At 35.5% G+C, this 27,999-nt stretch overlaps 1 protein-coding gene across 10 annotated transcripts in view; it reads left to right on the top strand.

Annotated features, from left to right (window-relative positions):
* Positions 1–27,489, top strand: part of PHC3 (polyhomeotic homolog 3) — an 81,475-nt gene extending 53,986 nt beyond the window's left edge. For 2 of the 10 annotated variants that reach the window (XR_012000375.1, XR_012000377.1), the window contains 6 exons: positions 1,321–1,480; positions 9,890–10,004; positions 12,812–12,944; positions 13,061–13,267; positions 13,443–13,571; positions 18,572–23,353. Coding sequence is in view for 2 of the 10 variants with exons in the window: in XM_026007732.2 (XP_025863517.1) it covers positions 1,321–1,480; positions 9,890–10,004; positions 12,812–12,944; positions 13,036–13,267; positions 18,572–18,726 (795 nt within the window). In the remaining 8 variants the exon portion in view is untranslated. Of the gene's footprint in view, positions 1–1,320; positions 1,481–9,889; positions 10,005–12,811; positions 12,945–13,035; positions 13,268–13,442; positions 17,027–18,571 lie in introns of all 10 variants that reach the window. The other 8 variants (XR_012000371.1, XR_012000373.1, XR_012000374.1 and 5 more) reach the window with 5 other exon arrangements.
* Positions 27,490–27,999: the final 510 nt, after the last annotated feature.

A 27,999-nucleotide genomic window follows, 5' to 3' on the forward strand; every position in this document is an offset into this window, starting at 1 on the left:
ATGAGTAAATATTTTCGGTCTGGATTGTTTGTACTGAAAACATTTTTAAAGTTAGTAGCATTTATGACTTAACCAAGTATATTGAACATATGAATATTTTGTTACTGATTTTCATTTTAATGTTTGAGGATTTATCTATTCATTTTTGTGTTATCGTGGATTAGGTTGCTGAACTAGGAGTCAGGAGACTGAGTTCTAGTCCTGATTCTGCTTTTGTAAAGAAATCACTTAAATACTTAGAACATTAATTCACTTATCTTTAAAATACATACAATAATGATCTGTCTTGAGGAGACATTGCTGCAAGTAAAAAGCTTTGTACATGAAAAATAAATCTTGGGATCCCTGGGTGTCGCAGTGGCTTAGCGCCTGCCTTTGGCCCAGGGCGCGATCCTGGAGACCCGGGATCGAATCCCACGTCGGGCTCCGGGTGCATGGAGCCTGCTTCTCCCTCTGCCTATGTCTCTGCCTCTCTCTCTCTGTGACTATCATAAATGAATGAATGAATGAATGAATGAATGAATGAAAAATCTTAAAAGTTCTTGCAGAAAAAAAATAAGGATACTGACTAATCAAAATTTATTACTGGTTTTAATTATTTATTTATTTTTAAAAAGATTCGTTTATTTCAGAGACCACACAAGTGAGCATGGGGTGGTGGTGGTGGGACAAGTGTGGAAGGGGTTGAGGGAGAGAGAGAGAGAGAGAGTCACAGGCAGACTCTGCAAGAGTTCAGAGCCCAATGCAGGGCTCAGTCTAATCTCATGGACCCTGAGATCATGACCTGAGCCAAAACAAAGAGTTGGACGCCTAACTGACTGTGCCATCTAGGCATCCCTATTACTGATTTTTAAAGCCTTTTTTTAACTACTTCCCTAAACTAGGACACTAGGTTCCATTTGACAGAGATTTTGAAGCATCCATATTGCTGATGACTTGAAATACAAACTGTTGATAATCCAGATTGCCTAAAATTTTCTTAAGGAATAAAAAACACTTAATGAATCTGATCAGTTGAACAAGTAAATTAGCACAGATACTAGTGATTTCAAGAGTTGTTTTTTTTTTAACCAAGTTATTTCTGAAAAGCCTTTTATGTATGTATTTATTTATAGATTTTATTTATTTATTCATGAGAGACAGAGAGAGAGGCAGAGACACAGGCAGAGGAAGAAGCAGGCTCCATGCAGTGAGCCCGACGCAGGACTCAATCCTGGGTGCCCAGGATCACACTCTGGGCCAAAGGCAGCCCTAAACCACGGAGCCACCCGGCTGCCCTGAAAAGCCTTTTAAAAGATTATTTTATTCTTTGTTTTAAAGGTGAGTCGTTCATCTTTGCTAATAGAACAACCTGTGAAAAAAAGGCCTTTTTTGGATAATCAGGTGATAAATTCTGTATGTGTGCAGCCAGAGCTACAGAATAATGCAAAGCATGCAGATAATTCATCTGACACAGAGATGGAAGACATGATTGCTGAAGGTTTGTGGATTTTATTTACAATACTGTTTAAATTAACTTTGACTTTTACCATTTGAAACAGGATATGGATTTTTATTCTACATATATTTTCACACACTAGGAAGTTATTCACTCTTATTCCTATATATAATGCATTATTTAACTGAGGTAAATGGAAAGCTAATCAGGCCTTTAATGGCCAAATAATTCAAATAGCAAGATTGATGTTTTTAATTTGCATAATGTCAACCTGACTTTTGAAGGAGTGTGGGAGGAAAAAAATTCCATTATATATGAAATTAATTTAGAATTTTAGCATTGAAGCAACCAGTTCTCTTTCTCCCTAAGCAGACTTAATTGTCTGCTTTACTGAGTTTGTTTAATTTAAAGCTCCGGGTTGTTTGGTTTTAGACTTTCTATATTCTGATGTTTGATGTCAGGTAGGTATTACAGTTGTATTAAGGATGTACTTGTCAATCAAGAGGTGATTAAATTTGTTCAAAGAGGAAAATAACACTAAATCTTTGTAATGTCAGAAATTAGACTAAAGTCTAATAGTAAAATATTCCAGGAAAATCAGTCATATACAAATAGACCATAGGAAAGCAAACACGAATAAATGCAGAAGTGATATACTTTATTTTTCTTGATTCTGATCATGGCCCTGTAATTATGATACAGTTTAACTTAATCAGATAGCATTTAGTGTGTTCAGAATTCTAATAGTAGTGATTTAATTAACATCTACAGCTAAGTAATTATCCTTAATATCTTAGTATATTTCATCTGAAATTAATTTTCACATGTGTATTGAGCATGTACTATGTGTCTGTACTTTGCTAAAATAAGCAAAATAGCATGCTGGTAAACAAAATAGTCTTTCCCACAGTTTTTCTCATTGTTAAAAGGAAGGCACCTCTGTCATTGTCAGGCAGTTACAAACTGCTGAAATGTATTCATCATTGGTTTACTTTTTATTTGAACAGCAAAGAGTATGATAGTAGTATAAAATTTGGTTTTTACTGCTAACTTTTGAGATCAGTTTGATTTTTTTTTACTTTAGAATGTTAACAATTAAAAATTTCAAACATACATGAATTAGAATTGTATAATGAATCCTCACTCACCCAGACTCAACATTGTTACCCAATTTCAGACATTATTTTTGCCACACTAGCTTCATCTATCCCTTTTGTTTTCCTCCCTCCATGCCCCCTTTTCTTTCTCTGTTGCTTTTCACTTTCTCTTTTATTCCCTCCTCCTTTCTGTTTTTAAAAAAATTCATAGTCCTCATTTCATTTCACTGGTATATAATTCATTGTGAATTTCTAAAAAAAAGAAATCCATTTTAGTATGTAACTATAATGCTATATCACACAAAACAATATTAATAATAATTCCTTGGGGTCATCTAGTTCTTGGTTCATATTGAGATTTTTTTAATTGTAGAATTGTATAAATTGTATAAATATCCTTTTATAGTTATTTTTCAAATCAGAATCCAGACAGTGTCTACATTTTGCTTTTTGTTGTTAGGACTTTAATTTCATTTAATTCCTGGATACTTTTAGTTGTGCATACAATTTTATCTGAAAAATGTTTCATTTGAGTTGAAGAGTAGTAAAGATGAATATGCAGGGATTTTTTTTTTCTCTCTTTTTTTTTTTTTGGAGGGGAGGGGCAGATTGAAAGAGAGAAAATATCAAGCAGGCTCCATGCTCAATGTGGGGCCCGACTTGGGGTGGATCTCACAACTGCATGAGTATGACCTGAGCCAAAATCAAGAGTCAGATGCTTAACCGACTGAGCCACCCAGATGCCCCACAGGGATTTTTTTTCTGCTAACTACAAGAAGTGTATAAAGGGTATAAGTAAAAGTTTTAGGCTAAAAAGCATATATGATGTGCCCTGTTGTGTGTATACATTGGAGAAAAATGGAAAACTCAGGAAGCTTCACAGCATATGTCATGATACTCATGGTTTTATTTTATTTTTTTATTTTTTTTATTTAAAAAAAAATTTTTTTTTTTTAATTTTATTTATTTATGATAGTCATACAGAGAGAAAGAGAGAGGCAGAGACACAGGCAGAGGGAGAAGCAGGCTCCATGCGCCGGGAGCCTGATGTGGGATTCGATCCCGGGTCTCCAGGATCGCGCCCTGGGCCAAAGGCAGGCGCCAAACCGCTGCGCCACCCAGGGATCCCGATACTCATGGTTTTAAATGTAATAGACATACAGCGTATGTTAGACTGTGTCAGAACCTGAGAGGAGCTTTTAATCTAGTAGGAACTAGTGAATTTAAGATAACTAAGGAATATCATATGGTAAGTTTTAAATGAATTGTATAGATGGTAAGAACTTGGGAAATTAAAACTGGTTTTAAAACCAGTTGAAATAAACTACACTTTGGTTTTAAAACCACAGTGAGGTATCACCTCACGCCAGTCAGAATGGCTAGTATCAAAAAGACAAGAAACAGCAAGTGTTGGAGAGGATGTGGAGGAAAAGGAACCCTCATACATCGTTGGTGGGAATGTAAATTGGTGGAGCCACTCTGGAGAATAGTATAGAGGTTCCTCAGAAAACTAAAAATGATGTGCCATATGATCCAGTAATTCCACTTCTGGGTATTTACCCAAAGGAAATGAAAACACTAATTTAAAAAGATATATGCATCCCTATGTTTATTGCAACATTATTTACAATAGCCAAGATGTGGAAACAACCTAAGTGTTCATCAATAGGTGAATGAGTAAAGATATGGTATATATACGCAAGGAGTATATTTCAGCTATAAAAAGGAATGAAATCTTGCAATTTGTGACAACATGGATGGACCTAGAGGGTATTATGATAAATGAAATAAGTCAGATAAAGATAAATACCCTAGGATTTCACTTATTTGTGGAATCTGAAAATAAAACAAGTGAACAAATAACAATAGAAAGAAATAGATATATAAATATGGAGAACAAACTGGTGGTTTCTAAAGGACGGTTAGGAGGCTGGGTGAAATTGGTGAAGGAGATTAAAAGGTACAAACTCCCAGTTATAAAATAAATAAGTCACAGGGCTAATAAGTATAGAAGGAATATAGTGACTAATATTTAATACATGTGTAGCAAGCATTTTATAATGCATATAATTGTTGAATGCTTCTGTTGTGCACCTGAAACTAATATTACATTTCAATTAAAAAAAAAAAAAAAACCTGGTTAATGGAATGTTCTGAGTATATGTCATTCAAAGCCACTGTTTCCTTGTTGATTTCTGTTTGGATGATCTGTCCATGATGGAAGTGGGGTGTTAAAGTCCCCTACTATTATTATTATATAATTGTTGATTATATCCTTTCTGTTTCTTATTAACTGTTTTATGTATTTGGGTGCTCCCACGTTGGATGCATAAATATTTACAATTGTTTTATCTTCTTGTTGAATTATCCCCTTTATTATAGTGTCCTTTGTCGCTTCTTACAGTCTTTGTTTTAAAGTCTGTTTTGTCTGATGTAAGTATTGCTATGCCAGCTTGCTTTTGACATGCATTTGCATGATAAATGTTTCTCCATCCCCACACTTTCTTTTTTTTTTTTTTTTTTTTTTTTTTAATTTTTTATTTATTTATGATAGTCACACACAGAGAGAGAGAGAGAGAGAGAGAGGCAGAGACACAGGCAGAGGGAGAAGCAGGCTCCATGCACCGGGAGCCCGACATGGGATTCGATCCCGGGTCTTCAGGATCGCGCCCTGGGCCAAAGGCAGGCGCCATACCGCTGCGCCACCCAGGGATCCCCATCCCCACACTTTCAAGAAAGTATGTCTTTCTGTCTGAAATGAGTCTCTTGTGGGCAGCATATAAATGTATCTTGTGTTTTTATCCACTCTGTTACCCTATGTCTTTTTATTGGAGTGGTTAGTCCATTTACATTCAAAATAATTATTAATAGACATGTATTTATTGCTACTTTGTTACATTTTTCTTTTTTTTAAAGATTTTATTTATGAGAGACACAGAAAGGCAGAGACATAGGCAGAAGGAGCAGCAGGCTCCCTGAGCCTGTGGGACTTGATCCCAAGACCTCAGGATCACGACCTAAGCCAAAGGCAGACGCTCAGCCACTGAGCCACTCAGGTGCCCCTGTTACTTGTTTTATGGTTGCTTCTGTAGAACACTTGAAAAGAATGCAAACCGGTGCACCCACTGTGGAAAACTTATGTGGAGGTTCCTCAAAAAACTAAAAATACAACTACCCTGCAATCCATTAATAGCACTATTAGGTATTTACCCCCAAAATACAAAAACACTGAGGGATATATGCACTCCTGTGTTTACTGTAGCATTCTTTACAATAGCCAAACTATGGAAGCAGCCTGTGTCCATCAGTAGATCAATAGATAAAGATGTGATATATACATATAATGGAATATTACTTAACCATAAAAAAGAATGAAATCTTGCCATTACAACAACATGGATAGAGCTAGAGAATATAATGCTAAGTAAAATAATTTAGAGAAAGACAGATACTATATGATCGCACTCATATGTGAGTTTAAGAAACAAACGACAAAGGAAAAAAAGAGACCAAGAAACAGACCATTAACATAGAGAACAAACTGGTTAGCAGAAGGGAAGTGGGTGAAATAGGTGATGGGGATTAAAGAATACACTTATCATAATGGAACAGAACAAAAGCAACAACTAACCTGGCTGAGATTATTGCCAGTTTGATAAGTTTTCTGTAGAGATGAGATTTGATTTGGCTCTTGAAGGGGAAGACATAGATTTACAATAACAAACAGGAAGAACCTTTCAGGTTGGAACCATGAAATGAATGTACAAAGGATATTCACATAACTTTAGGAGGGGACAGTGAAGAGTAGACTGTGGGGGAAGAGGAAGGAAAGGATTTATGGAAGACAAGACAAAGGGTAGTTTAATAGGATAAGTTACCAGAGTAAAGAAGAGGAAGATTTAAAGATGATTAATCTATACATTGAGTAGTAAATAAGCCATAGCAATCTAATGCATAGTATAATGAGTATAGACAACAATATTGCTTAGAGACTAAAACTTAAAAGTATCCCAGTTACTAAAAAGAAAGGATAATTATGTAAAGTGATAGAGAATGATGGAGGTGCTAAATATTGCTACAACAATCATAAATGTATCAAACTAACACTGTACACTTAAATTTGCAGTGTTAAAAGGTAAATATAGTAAAAAAAGATAAATCTGTTTCATAGTGGAGATATATTTATATAGAATATGCCAAATTTGGGGGCACCTGGGTGGTGCAGTCTGGTAAGTGTCTGCCTTCGGTTCAGGTTATGATCTCAGGGTCCTGGGATTGAACCCACTGTGGGGCTCCCTGCTCAGCGGGGAACCTGCTTCTCTCTCTCTCCTCCTCACTTACACTCTTTTGCTATCTCTGTCGCTGTCTTTTTGTGTCTCTCTCAAATAAAAATCTTAGGCCAAATTTTAAATATTTGATAATTTAACTTCCCAAGGTAATTTTATAAACTGTTTCTATTACTTTTAATTGGAAGTACTATAGGGTAAAATGATGAAGTCACTTGTTTAGTGGCTTTAGTAGGATATACAGTTTAATTCAGTATTTTAGAAACTTAGTGTAAGGATTATTCTCTTTTTAAGAATAGTACATGTCATCCATACCTGCATTTCAGAGTCCCTTTCTTCATCTTAATAAGCTCTTTGGACTGGTTCTGTAACTAGTATCTCTAACCAGTAGACTGTGATTTACCAGAATATCTTTTCTTTTCCTGGGAAATCACATTGACCATGATTTCTGTCTCATTGCCTCTCTCTTTTGCTTCTTATTGTTACCTGATCTCAAGTCTTCAGAAAAATTAAGAAGTATCTACTCCTCACACACAGAAAATGGGGACATCCCTTAGTAAGGTTATATGTTTGGCCACTCCATTAGAAACCCAGAATAATATTTGATTAAATAAGGTAGAAGTTTAATTTTTGCCCAAAGGCTTGCAGGTGTTAGGCACCTAAGCTGCCGGTGTTCTATGGCGCTCTCATCCCTAGAATCTTGCTTTCATTTCCAAGATAGCTAATTTTCATTATTACATTTTAATCTGTGAGATGGGAAAAGGACACCATCTGGAATTTGCAAGCATTTCCATTCATGTGTTATGGATGGCCACAACTAGGGCAGACACTGTAGTTTTTCAGAGCCCCTATACCTTGCTGAAAATTAGGATTTTGTTACTGTGGGAGAGCCGTGAAGAATGGGTGTTGGGAGAATTACGGGTGTCTATGCCACAGACTCCCATCTTTATTAGCTACAGGAACAGTTTTTGAACTCATTTGGCTCTGTAATTTTTTGTGTTTTTTTTTTTTAATTTTTATTTATTTATGATAGTCACAGAGAGAGAGAGAGAGGCAGAGACACAGGCGGAGGGAGAAGCAGGCTCCATGCACCAGGAGCCTGATATGGGATTCGATCCCGGGTCTCCAGGATTGCGCCCCTGGGCCAAAGGCAGGCGCCAAACCGCTGCGCCACCCAGGGATCCCACGTTTCCTTCTTTATAGGGAATTCTAACCTATCAATTGCTGTGTGTTGCTACATTAATGAATACAAACTTTTTTAAAGATTTTATTTATTTACTTTAGAGATAGATGGAGCGAGAGTGCAAGAGAGAATCGAGCCAGGGGGAGGAGCAGAGGCACAGGGACAAGCAGACTCCACACTGAGCACAGAGCCCCACACAAAGCTCCATCCAGGAGCCTGTAATCATGACCGGAGCTGAAACCAAGAGTCGGATCCTTAATCGACTGAGCCCCCCAGGTGCCCTGAGTATAAATTTTTTTAAAACTTCCAGTGTAGTCTGGAAGTGGAACAACTTCATGACTAGATTCTTTGGGGCCAGACTGGTGGTAGTGGTGTTGGAGTGAGAGGTTTTGTCTCCTGTCAGACCAGGTTACAAGCATGACAAAGTGAAAACAATACTGGAAGTTGTGACATCAGGTCCCAGGAATGTGTTGTTGAGCCACAGCTGTGTAAAAGCCATTTCTAGGTCATTGGAAGGAGCAATTTTACTTGTTTCAGACTCTTTCCTTCTCTTTGCTACTCACCAGATGACTTGCTTATGAAAGTAGTCCTGAGTTTTTTTTTTAATAATGAATGCCTGCTAGATCATGATTTGATCAGTCACGTTGATATATTTGGATGTCCCTTGGAACTTCAGATATTTCACAGTATGTGTTTTAGTAGTTCTTGCTGTCTTGTACTGATTTAGCACTTTGCCATTTGCTTCTTTGGTTAATAGTAGGATAGCGTGACTACTTAAACTTTGAGTACATGTCATCCGTACCTACATTTCAGAGTCCCTTTCTTCATCTTAATAAGCCTTTGGTGAAATGAGTAACATAGAAAAGCACACGGGAACTCATAGCTAAAAGCTTTAGTTAGTAAACTACTTTTTTGTGTATTCTGCATGACTTGGCATAGGAATTATGGTGATAGAGGAACATGGCAAAATAGGGTGGGTTTAAGAATTTAACAGTTAAAAAAAAAGAACAGTTTTTATTTCTTACTTATTACAGGTCTTGGTACTCTTAATTCTTATGTGGAAAATAGAAAATGGAACTGTCACTTTTTTGTGCCTACTATCTACTGGGTATTTAGGTAGTCTTCATTGCAGTTCTTATGGAAAAGTATATAAACCCCATTTTACAGATGAAAATACTGTGGGTTAGGAAAATAAAATTGCTTGCTCATAGGTGACTACTGCTGAATAGTTGAGGATTTAGGTAGGAAGTGTCCTCGGGTCTAGTAATATGGCTTGAAAAGACTAAAAGGGACTGTTTTATAATTGGATATCTGTATCTATGTTTTCTGTTGTACACTGCAGACTTTGAAAGTGTTAATTATCTTACATCCTCCTTTAAAATCAAGCATAGCAAAACTTTAGCTTCTTTTTGAAGTCATTTTCATTCTCTGGAGTTATAATCAAGTGTTCTCTGCTGTGTATCTTCCTAACCACAATGCACCAAAATTCATATCCTGCACAGTGCTTTGAAAGTGTTCCTCCTGGAGGTTGTCACTTTGTCTTACTCATCTTCATTTCTTTTACACTGCTCAGGAAAGTCATTTGCACATTTTAGGTATGTTGGAGTCTTAACAAAATGAACCTTTAAAAATGCATTGCTTATTTACACAGAGAAAACTCTGTTTGTGGAAATGTTTATGGAAGAGTAAGAGGGATTTGGTGGATGCGGCTGTTTTTGACGCATTTTCCTTGCCACAGTGGCTATCGATTAAAAAGTTAAAAGACCATTCCTTAAGTTTTCTGGAGGGACTGAACTAGCTGTATCCAACTAAAGTAGATGCTAAAAGAAAATTTGCCACAATTCAATTTTTGGAAGTTTTTCCCTTTGTTTCTTTCTTTTTTTAGAGACCTTAGAAGAAATGGACAGTGAGTTGCTCAAATGTGAATTCTGTGGGAAGATGGGATATGCTAACGAATTTCTTCGGTCAAAACGATTCTGCACTATGTCTTGTGCCAAAAGGTATTTCTGTGCTCTTGACTTTCCTAAAGCGTAAGCCAACGACTACTGTAACAAAGCCCCAGAATTTGTAGAATTTACCAGTAACCAAAACTAGACACTATAATATAGAGGAAGAATACCAAGTAGGCATTATCTGGAGCTTTGATATTAGTTATTAAATTTTTCTGTGTGAAAGTTACATATTCATAACATTTACAGTAAGTTTTACAGCATATTCTAATATTGAAGTAGCAATCTCCTGATAAGAATATGCTTAGGAGACTCTCTCCTGTGAACAGACCTACTAGTCCTTAAAGTATCAGAACAGTATTTGTTTTATCATGTCATTCTTTGATCAATATGAAAATACTAGGATTTACGTTGTTTTGTTTTAAACTGTGTTCATTTGTTTTAATTATATCCTGTTTATTCTAGGTTTTTAAGTGGGACAGCTGTAGCACAAGTTCTCCACATTGTTACATCATCAGAGAGCAAAATAATCTTTTCTAAATCTATTTTCAATAGAACTATTATAGGCAAACTATTAATAATAAAAGAAATGTTCAGTATCTTCATTGTTCTTGTCACAGTTTTAATTTACGTTAAAAAAAAAAAAAACCCTCTGATTCTGAAAATCCAAATATAGATATTTACCACTAGAGGTGAAGTGTATGCACAGGTTATTTTGCAATTTGTTCTGTGTTCCAAAAAGTGATTATTCTCTCAAAGAATTTAAGATCTTAATTGTTTGCATCTAGGGATTTTCTTGCTTGAACATATGCTTTTGTATGGTGCCACTACAATATACTTAGTAAAACTTAAGTTAAATAAATAATAGGAGTATTTTCCTACAAAAATGTCTTGATTTGGTTTCTCAGTTGTCAGTCTTTTATTCACATATTATCCTGTGTTATTGACAGCCGTAATAACTAAGTTATGTAACTCCTGTTTTACCTCTGGAGTTTTCCAGTTTGCATACACCGCAGAAAGGACAAGTGGCTTTCTGATTCTAAGTGATTAACTACTCTAAGGGAAAAGGACGGTCTTCAACGATATTTAAATATCTTGACTATTAAATATTTCAGAACATTTAACACTACCATCACTCCTCCCAGACATGATTGCTGAGTTGTCAAGTTATTACACCCTTAGGTGAACCTCTTTAGGAGGTTAGGGATCTTAATATAAGGGAAATGCAGATGAGAGAGCAAGGGGAGGATAAATTAAAGAAGGGGAGAACTGCTTTGTACATGTCTACCTTGGAGATCTAAATATTTAGGGACTAAATAAGTGTAAGGTTAGTCTCTCTTTGTTCTCTAGTCAGTGGGGGAGGAAGTTTTTGTAGACTGCAAATCAGAATGTTTTTGTGAATGCAAATCAGAAACCTATAGAGCTGAGCACACAGATGAGTATATTGAACACAGCAGGAACTTGTTGAATCATTTGAAGGTAAAATGAAGTGACCATCAGGACACTTTTAAAAAAATTATACTTTTTTTAAGGGAAAAAAAAGCCTATTCCTTTTCAGAGTACTCCTTATTCCACCTCCTGATATTTTCATAAAACATAGATGAGGAATATTTATTTTGGTACCTGTATATTGGTCCTAGAATAGTTATCTAGCAAATAGTAGGAAAGTTCATTGAGGTTTATTCTTGTCATTTTCTTGAGAGATCTTCGTAGAGCAAAAGAGTTTTAAAAATAAGAAATTACAGTGGCGGTTTTATATGTATATAAAAAAAGAAACTATATTTTTCTTAGCCTTTCTTTAGCTTTTCAGAAATTTGTTTCTTAGATTCTTTTTGCTCTTCTTTCTAGGGAAGGGGTTGGCAAACTGTACCCAGGCCAAGTCCTTCCTTCGTTTAGCATATTTTTGGATGGTGCCTGAGTCAGAATGGTTTTTAAATTTTTAGGTGGTTGGGAGAAAAGAATGAAGAAGAATATTTCACGACACATGAAAATTACGTGAAATTCACATTTTAACCTAAATAAAATATTATCAGAACACAGCCGTGATCATTCATTATTGTTTATGGCTCTTTTCATATTACAGTCGCAGAGTTGAGTAGTTGTGACAGAGATTTGTGTTGTCCAAAAAGCCTAAAATATCTAGGCCCTTTATATAGAAAAGGTTTGCCAGCCCTGTTCTAGGCCTTGAAACCCAGTAAACAGCATAGGACTCTTTTAAACTGTCAGTCGTGTCTTATAAAGGTCTATATTGAAAAATACTAGTCTATTTAAAAATAATCTTTAAGCTAATTTTAAAGAACTATGTGTATTTGACTTTCCTGAGCAGTGAGAACTATGAATTCCTTGTAACTCTGAAATCTCAACTTTACATTTCCAGTCTTTGATTTCAGTAATATTTGAAAAATCTTTTAGTAGCCTTTGAGATTCCCCCCCTCTATTCTCTTAACCTCTTAATCTTTCTTCAGAAATTATTATTTGGGAAAACATCAGTTTGAACATCTACATAATTAATTCATAACTTCATTTTCTCCTGAACCTTGGATTATTTTACAAAAAATTATCTGTATTTTGCATTAAGTTTCCCACTATCATGCTGTTATTAGGAGAAAATATCAATATCTTGTTATAGGTGTTCAGTAGTGTATTGAGAGCTATATTATGAAGTACACAGAGGCCATTTTTTGACTGTCAGCATAAGTAAATCCATTGGACACTATGGTTTACTTTCAGAGGTATTACAGTCCTTAATGAAGTACATGGCACTTACTGATTCACAAGTGCACTTTAAAGTCATAATTAAGTACTAAATGGAGTGTTCCATATATCACTTAATATTTTTTCTTACTTGAATTTCTTAGGTACAATGTTAGCTGTTCTAAAAAATTTGCACTTGGTCGTTGGAATCGTAAGCCTGATAATCAGAGTCTTGGGCATCGTGGCCGTCGTCCAAGTGGCCCTGATGGGGCAGCAAGAGAACATATCCTTAGGCAGGTCTGTAGAAACCTTGCTTCAATGTACAATACCCTTTTCAGAAATGCAAGGAAAGTGCAATGCTGTATTTTACTTGTACTACATTTTCCAGCTTCCAATTACTTATCCATCTGCAGAAGAAGACTTGGCTTCTCATGAAGATTCTGTTCCATCTGCTATGACCACACGCCTGCGCAGGCAGAGTGAGCGGGAAAGAGAACGTGAGCTTCGGGATGTGAGAATTAGGAAAATGCCTGAGAACAATGACTTGCTACCAGTTGCACAAGCAGAGCCATCTATATGGACAGTTGATGATGTTTGGGCCTTCATCCATTCTTTGCCTGGTATGTAATTTACCACTTTGGCCTTAGGTTTTTCTTGTGCGTTCACACACAGGAATGATGTTAGCTCCATCCACACCTATTGCACAAAAGGGCTAGAGAAGTACTATGTATATGTATTAACTAAATGGCATTTGCTATTGAAATGTGATCTGTTTCCTCTTGCTTATTCCCTCAGCACAACTGGGTATTTTCTCATACCCCCCCAAGTCGATAAAAACTGACTAGTCCTGCTTCTGCTGTGATACCTCAGCCGGTGAAGATATTAAAGGTGCTCTCTTCTCTTCAGTCTGATTTCTCTCGAGAGGTCAGTAGAGAGATTGAGTCAGACACTTCTTCCCTTCTGCTCTTCTATTTTTCTATTCTATTTCCTCTTTATTTCCTAATTTAACCTTTTTAAAATAAAATAAGAGGGACTATATATATATATATTTTTTGCATTTTTGAAAGCTAATCAAGACCTTTTAGTATATGATAACATTTTGGTTTCTTTTTTAAAAATCAAGCTGGTTCTTTTAAAGGAAGCTGCATTCCTTGATTCTTTTCAATAAGTAGACATCAAGAACACTTCTAAAATTTGATTTTTTAAGTAGACAACTGAAATCCATTTATGATATTCCATTCCAATATTGAGGGTAACTTTCTTTGTTTTTCTGATCTCTTGTTTTGGTACTCTTTCCATCAGCTTAATTCTTTATGTTCTTTATCTTTTTTCTTTAATGCAGCAATCTTTCATATCTACTTTCTCCAAGGGGCTGGTTACTAAAGATAACTGCACCACTGCCCATGATGAGACCCACACTGATTATATATGTTAAGACTATATTTTTTAAAATCAGCAAATCTTATTGATTTTGACCTTATGAATGTGAAAAACAAGGAGACTTTTTAAATGTTTGCTCCACTTTGATTTTATTGTGAATCATACTATTTCTCTTGACACAAACTTTCCAGAAAAATATATCCTCTTTGAACTTGTCTACAGACTTATTAAAATTAATTCAGCTATTTTTGCTGATTAGTCTTTCTGTGAAGGTAACCACTATCTCCGAAGCAAATTTACAGTTAACGTGCTGAGTGAAGAAAGTATATTCAGAACTATTACTGCTTTAAAAAAAAAAAAAAAGACTGTCTGCCGTTTTACCTTATAATACAGCATTCTTAATGACATTATTTTTTCAGTAGCTTGTTTCAGAAATGCTAAATAAGTTTTCTTTTTTTTAAACAAGAGATATGGTCACTTTTAAAGGAAGATTGCAGTTGTTTGAAAGGAATACGTTTTTCATGGAAGATTTTTAAGCATGCACCTAAGAAAACTTAGATGTGAGTTAAGTCCTGATAGGTTTAGAATCTGCTTCAAAACTGATATGTTAGAAGATGATGAGTCTTCACTGGTTGTGGTTTTAATACTTAATGACATAAATTTTAATTTTTAGACTGGTCTAAGTATCTTGAGAATTAACACTGGAATCTGTACTGATCCCCCTAGGGCTAGACTTTGATATTGTCATCTTCAGAAGTTGTCAGTCTCAGTCTTCCACATGGGACCTGTGAGCTGTTAACCTGATTTCATTTGGGGGAAACTATTTTCTTTCCTTGGAGGGGGTAGGTGGGGGTTGGTTCGTATCCTGAGGAAAGTATTTAGTCAAATAATGAACAAACAATAGGTATCTGATTCTTCTATCATTTCATATGCTTTTTCTTAGGGCTGATTTTCTAATTTTCCCCAACATCCGTTTGCCATGAGGTTACTCTTGGCTGCTCTGTTGGAACGAACTGTCTCATTCTTGCTTCATTTCAGTTAAGACAACAAGATGGCTTATATTTGAGATGCTGTGTTAGTTAATCAGGACCCAATTTTGTTGCCAGCTATTTAGAGAACATTACTTATCATTAAAGGGAAACTGCTTTATAATTTAGAACTGCTTGGTACTATGTAAGAGTCTGCTTTGCTTTTACTGATTAAATGGGAGTATTTCCAAACTTCTTTGCAGGCTAAATAACAGGCTTATTTCTGTGATTAGTTACATCTTCTTTCCCAGTGTTTTTCTCTGAGAATGCCTGTGGCCTAAAGTAAAATCTCATATCAGAAGATGCTTTTGTCTTCATTTCTCTATGCTCCTCTGGCCTTTGTAAACATCTTTTGAGCCTCTTTCAAGCTCATTTGGGGCTGTGTTGTTCCCCCCTCCCAAATAGTCTACTCCCAAACTTTTCTCATAAAATGAACAAGCTTACAAATTTTGTAATCCCTAGTATTTTGAGATAGGCTTCCCTCTTTTATCAGGGCACCTATATTTACTCCTAGAGTTTTCTCCTCTCTTTGTATAATGTCATCTTGTGAACTATCGTGTGGGAACGTATTAGAGCCAGTATGCTGTATATCCAGTCTCGGAACTGCTACCACAGTGAAAAATTACTTTCCTTTGGGGCGCCTGAGTAGCTCGGTCATTTGAGTGTCTGACTCTTGGTTGTGGCTCAGGTTGTAATCTCAGGGTCATGAGATGGAGCCCTGAGTCAGGCTCCTTGCTGGGGCCTGGAGCCTGCTTAAGATTCTCTCTCCCCCTCCCGCTCTGTCCCCATCCCCCCATAGCTGTGTGTGCTCGCTTTCTCTTTCTCTAAATTAAAATTCATTTTCTTCTAATTTTTGTGCATTAAAAAGTTTTCTATAGGAAAACTATAGGATTCCTTCTTATTTTCAATGAACTGTGTTATCTTAACTCTTGATACAGTGCAAAGATCAGTTTATTCTGTATTGATTTGTGAATCTGTAGTAGATTGGGTTTCTCTGTAGGCATATAGAGTAGGAATTACCTAAAAACATATGACTATTGGTTTTCATAATACTAATATTGGGACTTGTTTATTATGTAATACTAAGTGGCAGGTGATACAGTTTCACCAGGCTTACTGAGATCATTTTTGTGCAGAGTGTTTTGTTTTTGGGTTTAGCTGGAAAAGTGACTGGATATTGCAAAGTTCAGTTGGGACTCAGGTCCATTTGCAGAGGTCCACACCCATCCTGATAAGCTGCTTCTGGTGACATAAAGCCAGCAATGCTGACTGGTTGCTGCAGTTAGGATAGGTTTTGTATGAGTCCCTGGGGCACCAGCTGCTTTAGAGAGATAGATTCTATCAGAAACTCATTGAACTTTAGCTCAGTATACCTTGAGCATCTAAAAAGTTTTTGAAAATTCATTTTTCTTTAATGAGTTTCTGGAAAAAAATTTGCTTCTTTTTTTTTTCTCTTTTTTTTAAGTAATTTTATTTTTTCATTCCTATACTAATGTTTAGTATAACTGCTCTTTGTAGTGATTGGCTTATGGAAGTTGTGATCTGAAATTCTGAAGATAATGCATTCCTACTCAATCATGCTGTTTCTCAAAACATTTTTTGTTCTATATTAGTTTGCTAACACATTTACTTACCACAAGAAGACATTTGAAGAGGGATCTCACAATACAGAGGAACAAAACATGCTATATATATCTCCTCATGGAGAACTCCTTGTTTCTATTCCCAAATGTAGCTCTTACAGTCCTCATTACTTCTCATTGCTCCTGTTTCCTGAATCTAAGTAAGTCCTGCCCTGTCTTTCTCTCTCTTCTTTTCTTTCCTGTGTTCTTGTAATTAAGACTGAAGAGAGAAGAACATTAGTTCTTTCATAAAAAGAAGGATGAAGTCACAACTAGATGCAAGATTAGTCAGTTTTGTCTGCCCAGTTTTGAGAGCTACCTCTGGGAAAAGAAAGGGAGCTTTTCTATGGTGAGTAATCCCATTTTAACTATATCATTTCTTTTATATGGTAAATGGGCAAAACCACAACAATCTGCTCAGGGTACTTTTGAAATGTCAGTTTTAAAGTCTGAGAAATTAAAATGGAGAAATTGGAAAGCTGGCTGCTATATATGAAACAGGAAAGAAACAACTAACAGAGAATATGGGAAAAGAAATAACCAAGAGAAAAGATGGCCATGTAGCTGAATACAGAATAAAGTGTATTACTCTTAAAAATAGCTCCTCTATAGCAGATTCTGTTTTTGTTTATTGTTTGTTTATTCACTCATCTAGACCTTCACTTACATAAAAACATATGTATTTAGCACCTAACAATGCTTTGTGCTTGGTGTAGGGGTTATAGGGATGACATCATTATCTTAGGCAAACAAGTGGATGATACGTTTGCAATAGATGGGATAATCATTCCAGCAAAGTTGTGCTAGCCAGTGGTGTAATGTAATCATTTCCATTATTCATTATCTCTGTGTTTTCTCTTAGAATCCTGATTTGGATAAAATAGACTTGAAGCTCTTAGTTTTTACTCTTAAATTCATTTTTATAATTTCACTGTCTCTTCTAAGGAAGCTTCTACATTATTGCATTCTCTCCTTTCTTGGTTTCTTAAACTCATTACCTTCCCTGGTTGTTTCTTTACCCTTAGTGGGGAAGTTTATTGAGTAACCTAGTTGTGCAAAATTTGGTAGATAATAAAAATGTTTGAGGTTTAAGTAGATGGTAGTAAAGCACCTGGTTTACGCTGAGAGAAAATATTTGGCAAGAGACTAGGGGGCAAGTTCATAATGTCAATGGGAATTTATGTTTTCATATCAAAAGTGGAGACAAGTCCAGTGATACTAAGATTTGAAGTTGAAATTACAAGTTGAGCCGTGAAATACATTTCAACAGCATTGCAATAGATTGATATTACAGTCTTGTTGGTTTGGTTCTTTCCTGAACAAAAAATAAAAATGTTTTACATGTGCTTGGCAATTGAAGGTTGTAAATTAGAGTAAGGTACAAATGATAATGAAAGTGGTACACTGGTAGTTGAGAAAATATTTCTAAATTGTTAACATGACAGAACATTATATTTTATTTCTCTACACCTGTATGTGAAGGGTATACTAAACAAAGAAGAGTTCATGAGGTATAATAACTAGTTAATCCAAACTTGTTATACGTGTGGCATATTTTGAGGTAATACCATTGTCCTTTTTGTCAAGGTGTATTATGTCAGAACTGATGAATCTACATTTTTCCTGACTCTCACTATTTCTATAATAATATTTTTAGAACAAGAATTCCAAGTAAATTGTTTTACCTGGATTTTGAATTAATTCTTATTTTCAGAATGCCAAGAAATACTCTCTTCTTCAGGAGTGAACCCAAGACTACCAAAAATAAATTTCATTTGTTTCTCAGCCTGTATTTCAGATACTCAGACCCACTGAGTGCATAACTATGACTGTTAGAAGTAACATCTAATAGTTATGTATTAATGCTAACTTCCTTTCTCTGATCAAATTCCAGGCTGTCAAGATATCGCAGATGAGTTCAGAGCACAGGAGATTGATGGACAGGCCCTTCTTTTGCTAAAAGAAGACCATCTTATGAGTGCAATGAATATCAAACTAGGCCCGGCCCTAAAGATCTGTGCACGCATCAATTCTCTGAAGGAATCTTAACAGGATCATGAGGCTGGCTGTGAGAAAACAGCAGTTTTACTCTTCTTAAACAGACTTTTAAGGTAAAGGCTCAAGTTGGCCTAGAATATTATCATATATTGTGGTGGATAGCCAAGCACATTGGGATCTCCACATCAAAAGCTGACATTTCTTCTACAGATATAATTCATCATACATTTTCATAATTAGCCAACATTGGTAAAATTAATTTTACAGGTTACATGCAACAATGAAAGACTTGATATAGAGGGCCATGATATTTTTCAAAGAAACGTGTTATACTAGATAATTTTTTAAAGGTGATGTTTATCGTTAATATAAAGAATCCTTTTAAAAGTAATTTAATGATTTACATTTCTCCTCTTTTGATTCGGTTTTCTTACACATTTTTCTACCCTGTAAGTTTTCTATAGGTTGCCATGAGAGAGATAATTTAGGAGTAATTTAGGAATAGTTTAGAAGTCCAGTGACTGGAATTGTATGCGATGAGATATCAGTGTGCATTTTAAAAAACCTGTCTGTCAGACAATTGCTTTGTCTATAAAAAAGGATTGCATTCTAGCATGAGTAATACTGATCTGGAAGTCAGAAGTTTGGTTTCTATTCCAAACTTGCCCAAGAATTTGGTGCGGCTGAGAAAGTTAGTTTTCCTTTTAGTTTTTGTATATTTAGAGCAGTGGTTCTCAACAGAGGTCAGTTTTGCTCCCCAGGGGACATTTGACAATGTCTAGGGACATTTGGTTGTCATGGCTTGCAGGGGCTGGGTAGGATTATTGGCATGTAGACCAAGGAGGACAGGGATGTTCCTAAATATCCCACAGTGCACAGGACAGTCCTACAAAACAAAGATAGATCTGGTCCAAAATATCAAGTACTGTCAAGGTTTGGAAACCCTGACATAGGAGTGATAAAGGTTGCTCTTTTTTTACCTAAAGGGATATCTTGAAAAGATGGGACATAATAAGGAATACATGATACAGTGGAAATAGTTCAGACAGCATTAATGTTCTGCTGAAGTATTTTTCCCAGTTTTATGCATACTAGAGAAAAGAAAACTCCAAACTCACCTGTAAAATAAGGGAGAGCATACAAATAATTTTACTCTCAGAAAGTACAGATTCATATTAATTATCTTTCATATCTGCTCCTCTGCACTGATGAAGGCATAATGTGATTATACCTTATGAACCAGTGCATAGCCTTTGCTGGCATGACAGTAGTTTGTGGTGGGTATGTGGTTGGTCTTTGGACTTTATTCTAACCTTGAACATGCTGGGTCTAGCTAGAATGCACATTCCTTTTTCCTTGACTAAACCCTCGCATGCTTCCTACGAAGTACCCACCAAATAATATCTCTCGGATTATCAGATTTAATTTTATATGTACATGTTTTAGGGAAAAAAAGTTCAAAGGAAAATTTTTCACTCAACAGTGTCCTATCAGAATTATGACATTAAAATAAAATTGTTATGGGAGCCCTGAGAGCCTTTATAGTCCTGGACATAAAAAATTTGTTTTAACCTTGTTTTTTTATATCTTTATCACATGATGGAAATGTTTTAAAATAGAAGGATCATATACAGATATTTGGCAGAAGTTCAGTAAGTGGGGAAGAGTCCATGGGTTTCAGTCATTGTCACTGCTCTTTTCAAAAAGATTGTGTTGAGCTAGTAGAGGACTAAAGATGTCATTAAGGACATCACAGATATTTATCTTTTGGCTTTGTGTACATTAGAGAATGTTGATTATTTTTATACAAAAATACAGCGGGTAATTTTTTTAATCTTTAGATGCCTCTTGTTTGAATGTATGCTTTGTGGGATTCTTTCGTGTAGTAATGTTTTAAAAAAAGATGTTTACTGATAGTTATGTGTAGGATTAGAATGTGTAATATAGTGTAAGGCTCATGTTCCAGACCTACAATAGCTTGTAGTCTACGTTACATATTTCTTTCTATCACGTTTTTAATTATTGGATTAAAGTTTCAAGGAAAGGTAGGTACTCTACAGTCAATGTTCAGTTATTAGCAGTTAATCGTTATGACAGAGTTGTCATGTGCTTGACTTTTCCCCCTCATCTTTAAGTTTCAGAACACAAGTATAGGCCAAGTGTTAGTAGGAGATGGCCCACTGTAGGGGGGGCAGGGAGGGCACAAAGGAAAATCTTCCCTGGAATTAAAACTTTATCATAGATAATTCATAAAAAACTGATTATTTGGGGATAGACTCCCCTAGCAATAGTGATTACTTCCCATAACTATATGATAAGATAGCCTTTAAGGTATTAAATTTGAGTTTTGTATAGGTTCTCCTTTTATTTTCTTTTTCTAATACCAGTCATTATGTACTAACTGAAAGCTCCTTCCTGTGCCTAGCACTGTGTTAAATATCCCAGCAAGCTTCTAAGAAGGGGGGTTTCCACTTGAGAGCACCTTATAATCTTAAATCTTGTAATAATCTCAAGACTAGTCCAGATCTTCTCTTGTCTGCACTCAAAACATACCTAGAAAATATACTTGCTTTTTTCAAGTGAGCTATTTTATTCATTTGCTCAACTGGTAGTTTTCCCTGTTGATGCAGCTCTGCAGCTCTTTCTTTCTAGAGGATTTAACCATCTTAAAACCAGCGCTTCAGTTACATATGATGGATATGGACGATAACACTGGGCGGCCACCTCCCTCCTAAGTTCTGAGCACAGTTCTGGTATGATGTAGGTGGGGAGAGTGTTATTTTCTCTTTCCTTCACACTACTGATGGTTTTTAGGATTTTCATTAAGGAGAGGGAATGACAAAAAAGGGACATGGGAGGTTCTTCCTACTTTTGCTACCTAAGTTTGCATTTTCTGACTTGTTTAAACTGATGCACTCTTTTCCCATTGAGGGAAACAAAACCTACACTTTTCAAATTTTATTTACTTTAAGCCATGTGTTCCTAAGAAAATAAACTGAGAGCTGTTTGTAAACGTTTTTACATGACATGGATTTTCATCAAGCCTTGTGTAGGCACGTGTCTGACAAGCTGTGCAGCTTTGATATAATCACTGTCATATGAGGCAGAGTGCTGTTCCCAAACCCATCACTTTTTAAGTGACACATAACTCTCTCCAGAACGATACTTTTAATTTGCTGTGGCATCACTAAACAGCCGTTTTTCTTGGTCTCAGCTTAAGGGCTGTCAGGGAGGAGTAGAGAAGGTGGAATGGGACGGGGAAGACATGTTGGTGAAGAAGCTGGAGAATGGGGGAGAGGCAGACAGGAGACCTGCCACTTTGCTTATCCCACTTCAACACTGAGCAAATTTCTGCACTTTTGAAGTTAATATTCATAATTTACCTAGTTTAAAATAGAAACAATTTTTATAGGTAGCCCATTGTTTGTTTTTGTTTCCTAATGTGTTGAAACACTTACTTAGAAATGTATGAAGTAGGTATTGTTGTGCCCATGCCTTTGAATAATTTTTGACCTAGCTAATCTTCATATATCTAGTGTGAAATTCTAGTCAGACATTTATTCAAATACCAGTCTGAGACTGTAATCATCTGTCACAGTGTCTGTCCCATATCACAGACTTGTTTAATTAAATGTTATAAAGTCCTGTTACTTGCTTTTGCAAGGTTCTGGTACCATTATGGCAGAAGTAGGGCAGGAAGGCAATATATAGATTGTATAATCTTAGGTTGTGTTTACGTTGTGTGCAAACAGTTTTGGAAAGAATAAACTATTTTAAGTGTATGTGCATGATGCTGTCTTCACAGCCATACTGAGTAGATGAAATCCCTGATTGGATATACTGTTAAAAAGTTTTAAAGACAATTTGAACTAGAACCATCTGATAATATTTTGTGGTTTGAAGATCTCACTCTTTAATGACAGAACACATGCTGTCTGTGTGCACCTGGCACCGAGCATTAACCTGACAGCTTCAAAGGGCTTCACTTACTGCCTTCCTCCCTAAAGCCTGTTGTAGCCCTTAGAGAACTGTGTGAAAACTTCTCAGACACCTCTGCCTGAAACTTTAGAGAGGATTTTGTACTGGGGTTAATTTTAGGAAGGCAGTTGGGGCAGGACTTTCAAATACTTAAGTCCTATTTCAGTGCAACCTTTGAGCAGCAGAAACTGGCCCATTTGTGCAGTGTTCAGTCTGTTTCCTGTGTACCATGTATGTAGCTGGGCCATGAGGGAGATTTTTCAGGGGGAAGGATAGGGAAGTGGAAGAAGAGACAAACAGGAGGAAAAGTATTCCAAACCCAAGAGGATAGTACAGTTAATGGAGTGAGGTTGTGTAGTATTGGTAAGACCTTCAGTAGTTCAAAATGATAAATTGTAATGGTTGGATCCCAGTTAACAGCAATAAGATTGACTTACAGTATGTAATCATACTCATTCTGTCATTCTCTATCAAGTGATCCTACCCCTAAGAGCATATTAATAGTTCCAATAATACATGTTAGTGATTTTTTTACTTCAAAAAAAAGGTGACAGCTCTTGTATTTGGAGAATATTTGTCAAAAACTCAAATGTTAATAGTTATAATTGAGTTATTGGAATTCTAGAGGAGAGTATCCATTTTCAGATACTGTAGTTGAACCAACCTTGTAGATTGTTAATAAAGGCATTTTAAGATAGTATTTTATTTGTTAGGTTGAATTGGATGACTAAAGAGCTCTACGAGCTTTCTCTTTATTAGCGTGGATTTCAACAGAAGCCTACCTCTATTTCTTTGATGCACAGTAGTGTGGATCATGAAATGAACTGTTTAATTCACATTCATCAATATTGGTATTTTATGAGTCTATTTAAGAGCATTTGACTTTATCTCACAGATTGTGATTCAATTTAGATAAGCACAAATACAGTATTAGAAAAATAAATATGCAATCTCACTAAAGTTTAATTTCAACCTATTATAAGCTGTACATCTTTAAAAAATTCTTTGGGAAGATAATCCTTTTTTGTTAGTTGACAATATGTACCACTGTATAGTTTCCTTCATAGCAGCAATACAAGCCATTTCTTCAATTTAAAAAAAAAAAAAAGGTTGAAAATTATATTATCTTCTTTGGAAAAAGTTTCCTAAATTTCTAAGAATTTAAAATTTTACATCTTATTTTTTAGAGCTTATTTAATCTATTTTAAAATAATACTAAAAGAAAGCTTTTTTTGGAAGTTGTAAAGCACTAATACAAATTAGCATTTTTCCAGAGCACAGTGTTTGGCTTTTTCTGAACTTTCACTTGAGCTCACAAGACATTAAGAGTGGCCACCTCCTCCTCAGATCTGAGGCCCAGCTTCGCTAATGAAAACCCTGTTCTACTCGAACCCATGAACACACCTCTTAAGTGCCATGTTTATGGGATGTTTTGGGAAAGGTTTTCTATGAATGTTTCATTTTTTTTTTTATAGCTTGTGAACATTTAATTTTATTTAAAGATGACAATTTTAATCTCAGATGTTAAAGAGGGTACATCAGAGAAGTATTTGTTCCCACTGCTTTTGAAAAGTATAATTTGCTCTCAGTGATATTGATGGCTTCAGTATGAATCCATAGAAAGAAAACCTGTACAAAGGTTTTAAAATGTATTGTTGAAAAGAAGTCTAGTGATGAATTTTAATCAGCAAAAAGAACTTAATATAAATTTAAAATACTGTTATGCTAACATGGCATAGTTTTAAATATAAGCATAATTTAGTAAGTCCTTTTAGACCAACTATTTAAACTGATTCCAGTAATCTTCTTAAGGATTGATAGTAGCCATCATTTATTGGCTTAAAAGTTATGCTGTAGGGAATATTATCTATCAGTGTTAAATCCTAATTAACGGAGGTGAAGAAGTTAGTGTTCATAAGATAGTGTGGGGCTGGTAGTGAAATAAACATCAGTTTGTTTTAGAAAGAAGGAACTTTTTTAGTCTTGCCTCAAGCAAACCAGAAGTGTCCACTGCTTAAAATCTTTGTTTAGAATGTGTTGTTAAAGTCTGAATTCTTTTTGTTTTGGATAGCACTAAATAGTCTACTTTCAGTAGTAAATAGATGAACATAATCATTAAATTAACATGATGAATGAAGATAAATGCTGGCTGGGGGGCTGGGAGTCTTACTTGCAGTTGGCAACAGCAGCATGTGACACCTTCATCCTCTCCTTAGCCTTTCATCTGTTTTGTCTTCTGAATATACAGTATGGAGCCTCTACTACTCAAAAGGCTTATTTTGGTTAAAATCATCTTTCAGGTACTTCCCAACTCTAAAACTATGATTCTAGGTCACATAATGGGGTATTTTTAAAGTTGCTTCTACTTAATTCTCTTTCCCTTTTTAATGGTTCATTTCATACTGAGAGCTCTTGCCAAAAGAGAATTGTTAAGCATCCATTTCCTGGGTCACCTGTAGGCTTGGTTCTCTTACAGATTTAAGTGAGAAGAAAAATGGTATAGACAAGCAAATGAGGGCATTTTTCTAAATGCCTCCTGGTAGTTAACCACTGAACACATGAACACATCTGAACATTCTCATTAATGCATTTATCCATTCATTTAGCAAACTCTTTGAACACTTATGTGCAACATGTGGTATACATGACTTAAGGAGCCTAGTAATAAGTAAACAGAACCTTCCCAAGCAAAATTCCAGCTGTGGCTTTAAACAAACATGGACGTTATTGTTATTTACTCTATTGAATGTAAACTTGGAACTGAGAGGGGAATTTTTTATGCACTGGGTAAATAAACTATTAAGCTAGATGACATCTAAGGGGTCTGAGTGAATCACAGTCCTGTTCCTAAAACACATTTCACATACTAATCATAGTCAAATACCTGATGAGGTTACAAAATCTAGGGTACCTAATAAGGATTTACATTTTGAGACTGTTGTGACAGCCCATATTTCTCAGAATTATTTTGACACTTGAATCTATTCCAAGGTGTTGCTATACAGGGTGTGTGACAGAAGGATATACATACAGAAGCTGGTGCTGACTTACTGTACATTTTTAACTACAAAAGCTTTACACCCAGTATTGACAGTGAAGTAAGTTTCTAAAACTGAAAAGTCTCAATCAAAGGAGATCGCTGAACAGGTTTGTTTTTAAATTCTCTTTTGTTTTTAAAGCAAAAAAAATTACACAAAACTTACTGTTACTACAAATAGCGACTTTTTAAGAAAGCACACATGTATTACCACAGTAAAAGGGTTTCCTTTAAAAAATGCAGAACTGGTAAACATAAAACCTTTCCATGCTTGAATTGACAACTCTTTGGGGAATATACATTGAATGGCATTGATTAATGGAGTAAAGTTTCCTTACCACTTGGGGATTCTGTGAAATTATGTTCTATTTCCTGTTGACCCAGCGATACAGATTAACATCACTTGATGCTAACTTCTCCATGAAGATACAAAATGAAAATATCTTTTTTTCCCTTCACCTCTTCAAATTAAAAATACCTAATATTAAAAATCTTTTATGTACCACAGTCGAGGTTTTTAGGCAGGAAAATGTCCAAATACATGCTAGAATCTAAAACTGACTGAAAATAGGACACAGACATCCAAGTAACCAGACAGTCTGTGTTTAAAAAACTTTTAAATTACTTTTAAAATGTTTTGATATACCTAATTTTTCAAATATTTTATGCTGTTAAAATATCTATTGCATACTTTTTGTATACGTAGTTTTAAATTTTAAAAAGTTAAGGAAGTGTGCTGAGATGGTGTAATTTTAGACGTCCAGTTGCCAGGACATTCAACTAGATTCCCAAACACCTCATTCAAAAGCTTGTTCTTGTTTTTTCCGTAGGGAAAAAAAAAAGTCAAAGCGAGTTTTAAAACCATCCTCAGAGTAAAGAGTGAGCTGTGGTGAAGGCTGGAGTTGTAGACACAGGGTGCAGGAGAGGTACTGATGAGAGAGGTGGGCATTTCCAGCCTTTGCTAAATTACTGCTTTTGCTTGTTAAAAAGAAATATTACTCTGTTGATCTAACAAAGGCAAATTGTAATTTTTTTTTTGATGCTTCAAACACATGTTCACTGATTTTTTTTTCATGTTAACGGATTTTTAAATTCCTTTTGGTTCCTCCCATTGTCCTAAAATAGGACTTTCATATTACTAAAACCTCAGAAGCTCATCTACCCAGGTTGAACAAAAGCATCACCAAGGGGAAAGGAAACCTTTTTTACTTTTACAGAAAAAAAAAATGTTAAGATTATATATAGATGTATTCTTTCCATTGGATATTGTATTAGAGTCCTCCTTACAGGAAATGAAATAGTTTTAGCACTCTTAGCATTAGCATTCCTAGATTGGTGTCTATAGCTACAGTTTTAAAATGTATAACCTGAAAATGAAGTTAATTTTGCATTTTAAGAGCACACCATGATCTATGTAAAAAGACTGTCCATTTGGTGTATTTTTTTAAAGGAGAAAGCACTTTCATATTAACAAGTAGCATGTGTATGAATTTTAGATTTTCATATTTGTTGTGTCTGTATTCAGTGAAGTAAAATTGAGCATTCAAATGTTTGTTGATGGCAACATTAACTGTTAAATTAAAGCACCTTATACTCTGCTGCTTAAACTTGCTTGTAATTGCACCTTTGTTACCTGCACATTTTCACATAGAATATTGTTAACATTGCCTCATGTGGGTCTGGATGGAAGGTTAGTGGGCCTACAGGATCATTTATTTATATTGTTTATATTACAATAATATATTGTAGACCACCAGTTGTAAGTTCATTTCTTTACAAATAAAAGCCTCTTCCATTTGGCTGGTCTATTGAATAATTTTTTTTTTTTAAGCTTATGAGGGCTTTGATATAGTTATAAATTTGCCTATTTAAAATCTGCAGACTGTAAATCTTTACTAATTAAGTACAATGTATTTTAAAGTGTCCCAGTCCTATGTATTGGCCAGTTTAGAAAGTGGTACAGTCAGAGAAGTGGCAGGGACCAAGTTTAGAAACTGTGACCTATTAGACAGTATCTGTGTCGTTTGACAGAATGACTTCAGATAATTCTGCCATTTAAATGCTTTGTTCCAGCAGTTCTCACCTGAGGGCCGGGTGGCTCTGCCCAGCAGGGGAGGTTTGGCAGTCCCTGGAGATACTCCAGATCAGCGTGTCTTGGGCAGAGAGAGGAAAGGCATGCTGCCGACACCCTCCAGGGCACAGGACAGCCTCCCACAACAAAGAATCATCCAACCCAAAATGTGAATAGTGTTGAGGATAAGAAACCCTCCTTTTACAGTGTGTGATACATTGTCAGTGTCGTTATGATT

The sequence above is a fragment of the Vulpes vulpes genome, chromosome 3, assembly GCF_048418805.1.
Source record: "Vulpes vulpes isolate BD-2025 chromosome 3, VulVul3, whole genome shotgun sequence".
NCBI classification, from domain to species: Eukaryota; Metazoa; Chordata; class Mammalia; order Carnivora; family Canidae; genus Vulpes; species Vulpes vulpes.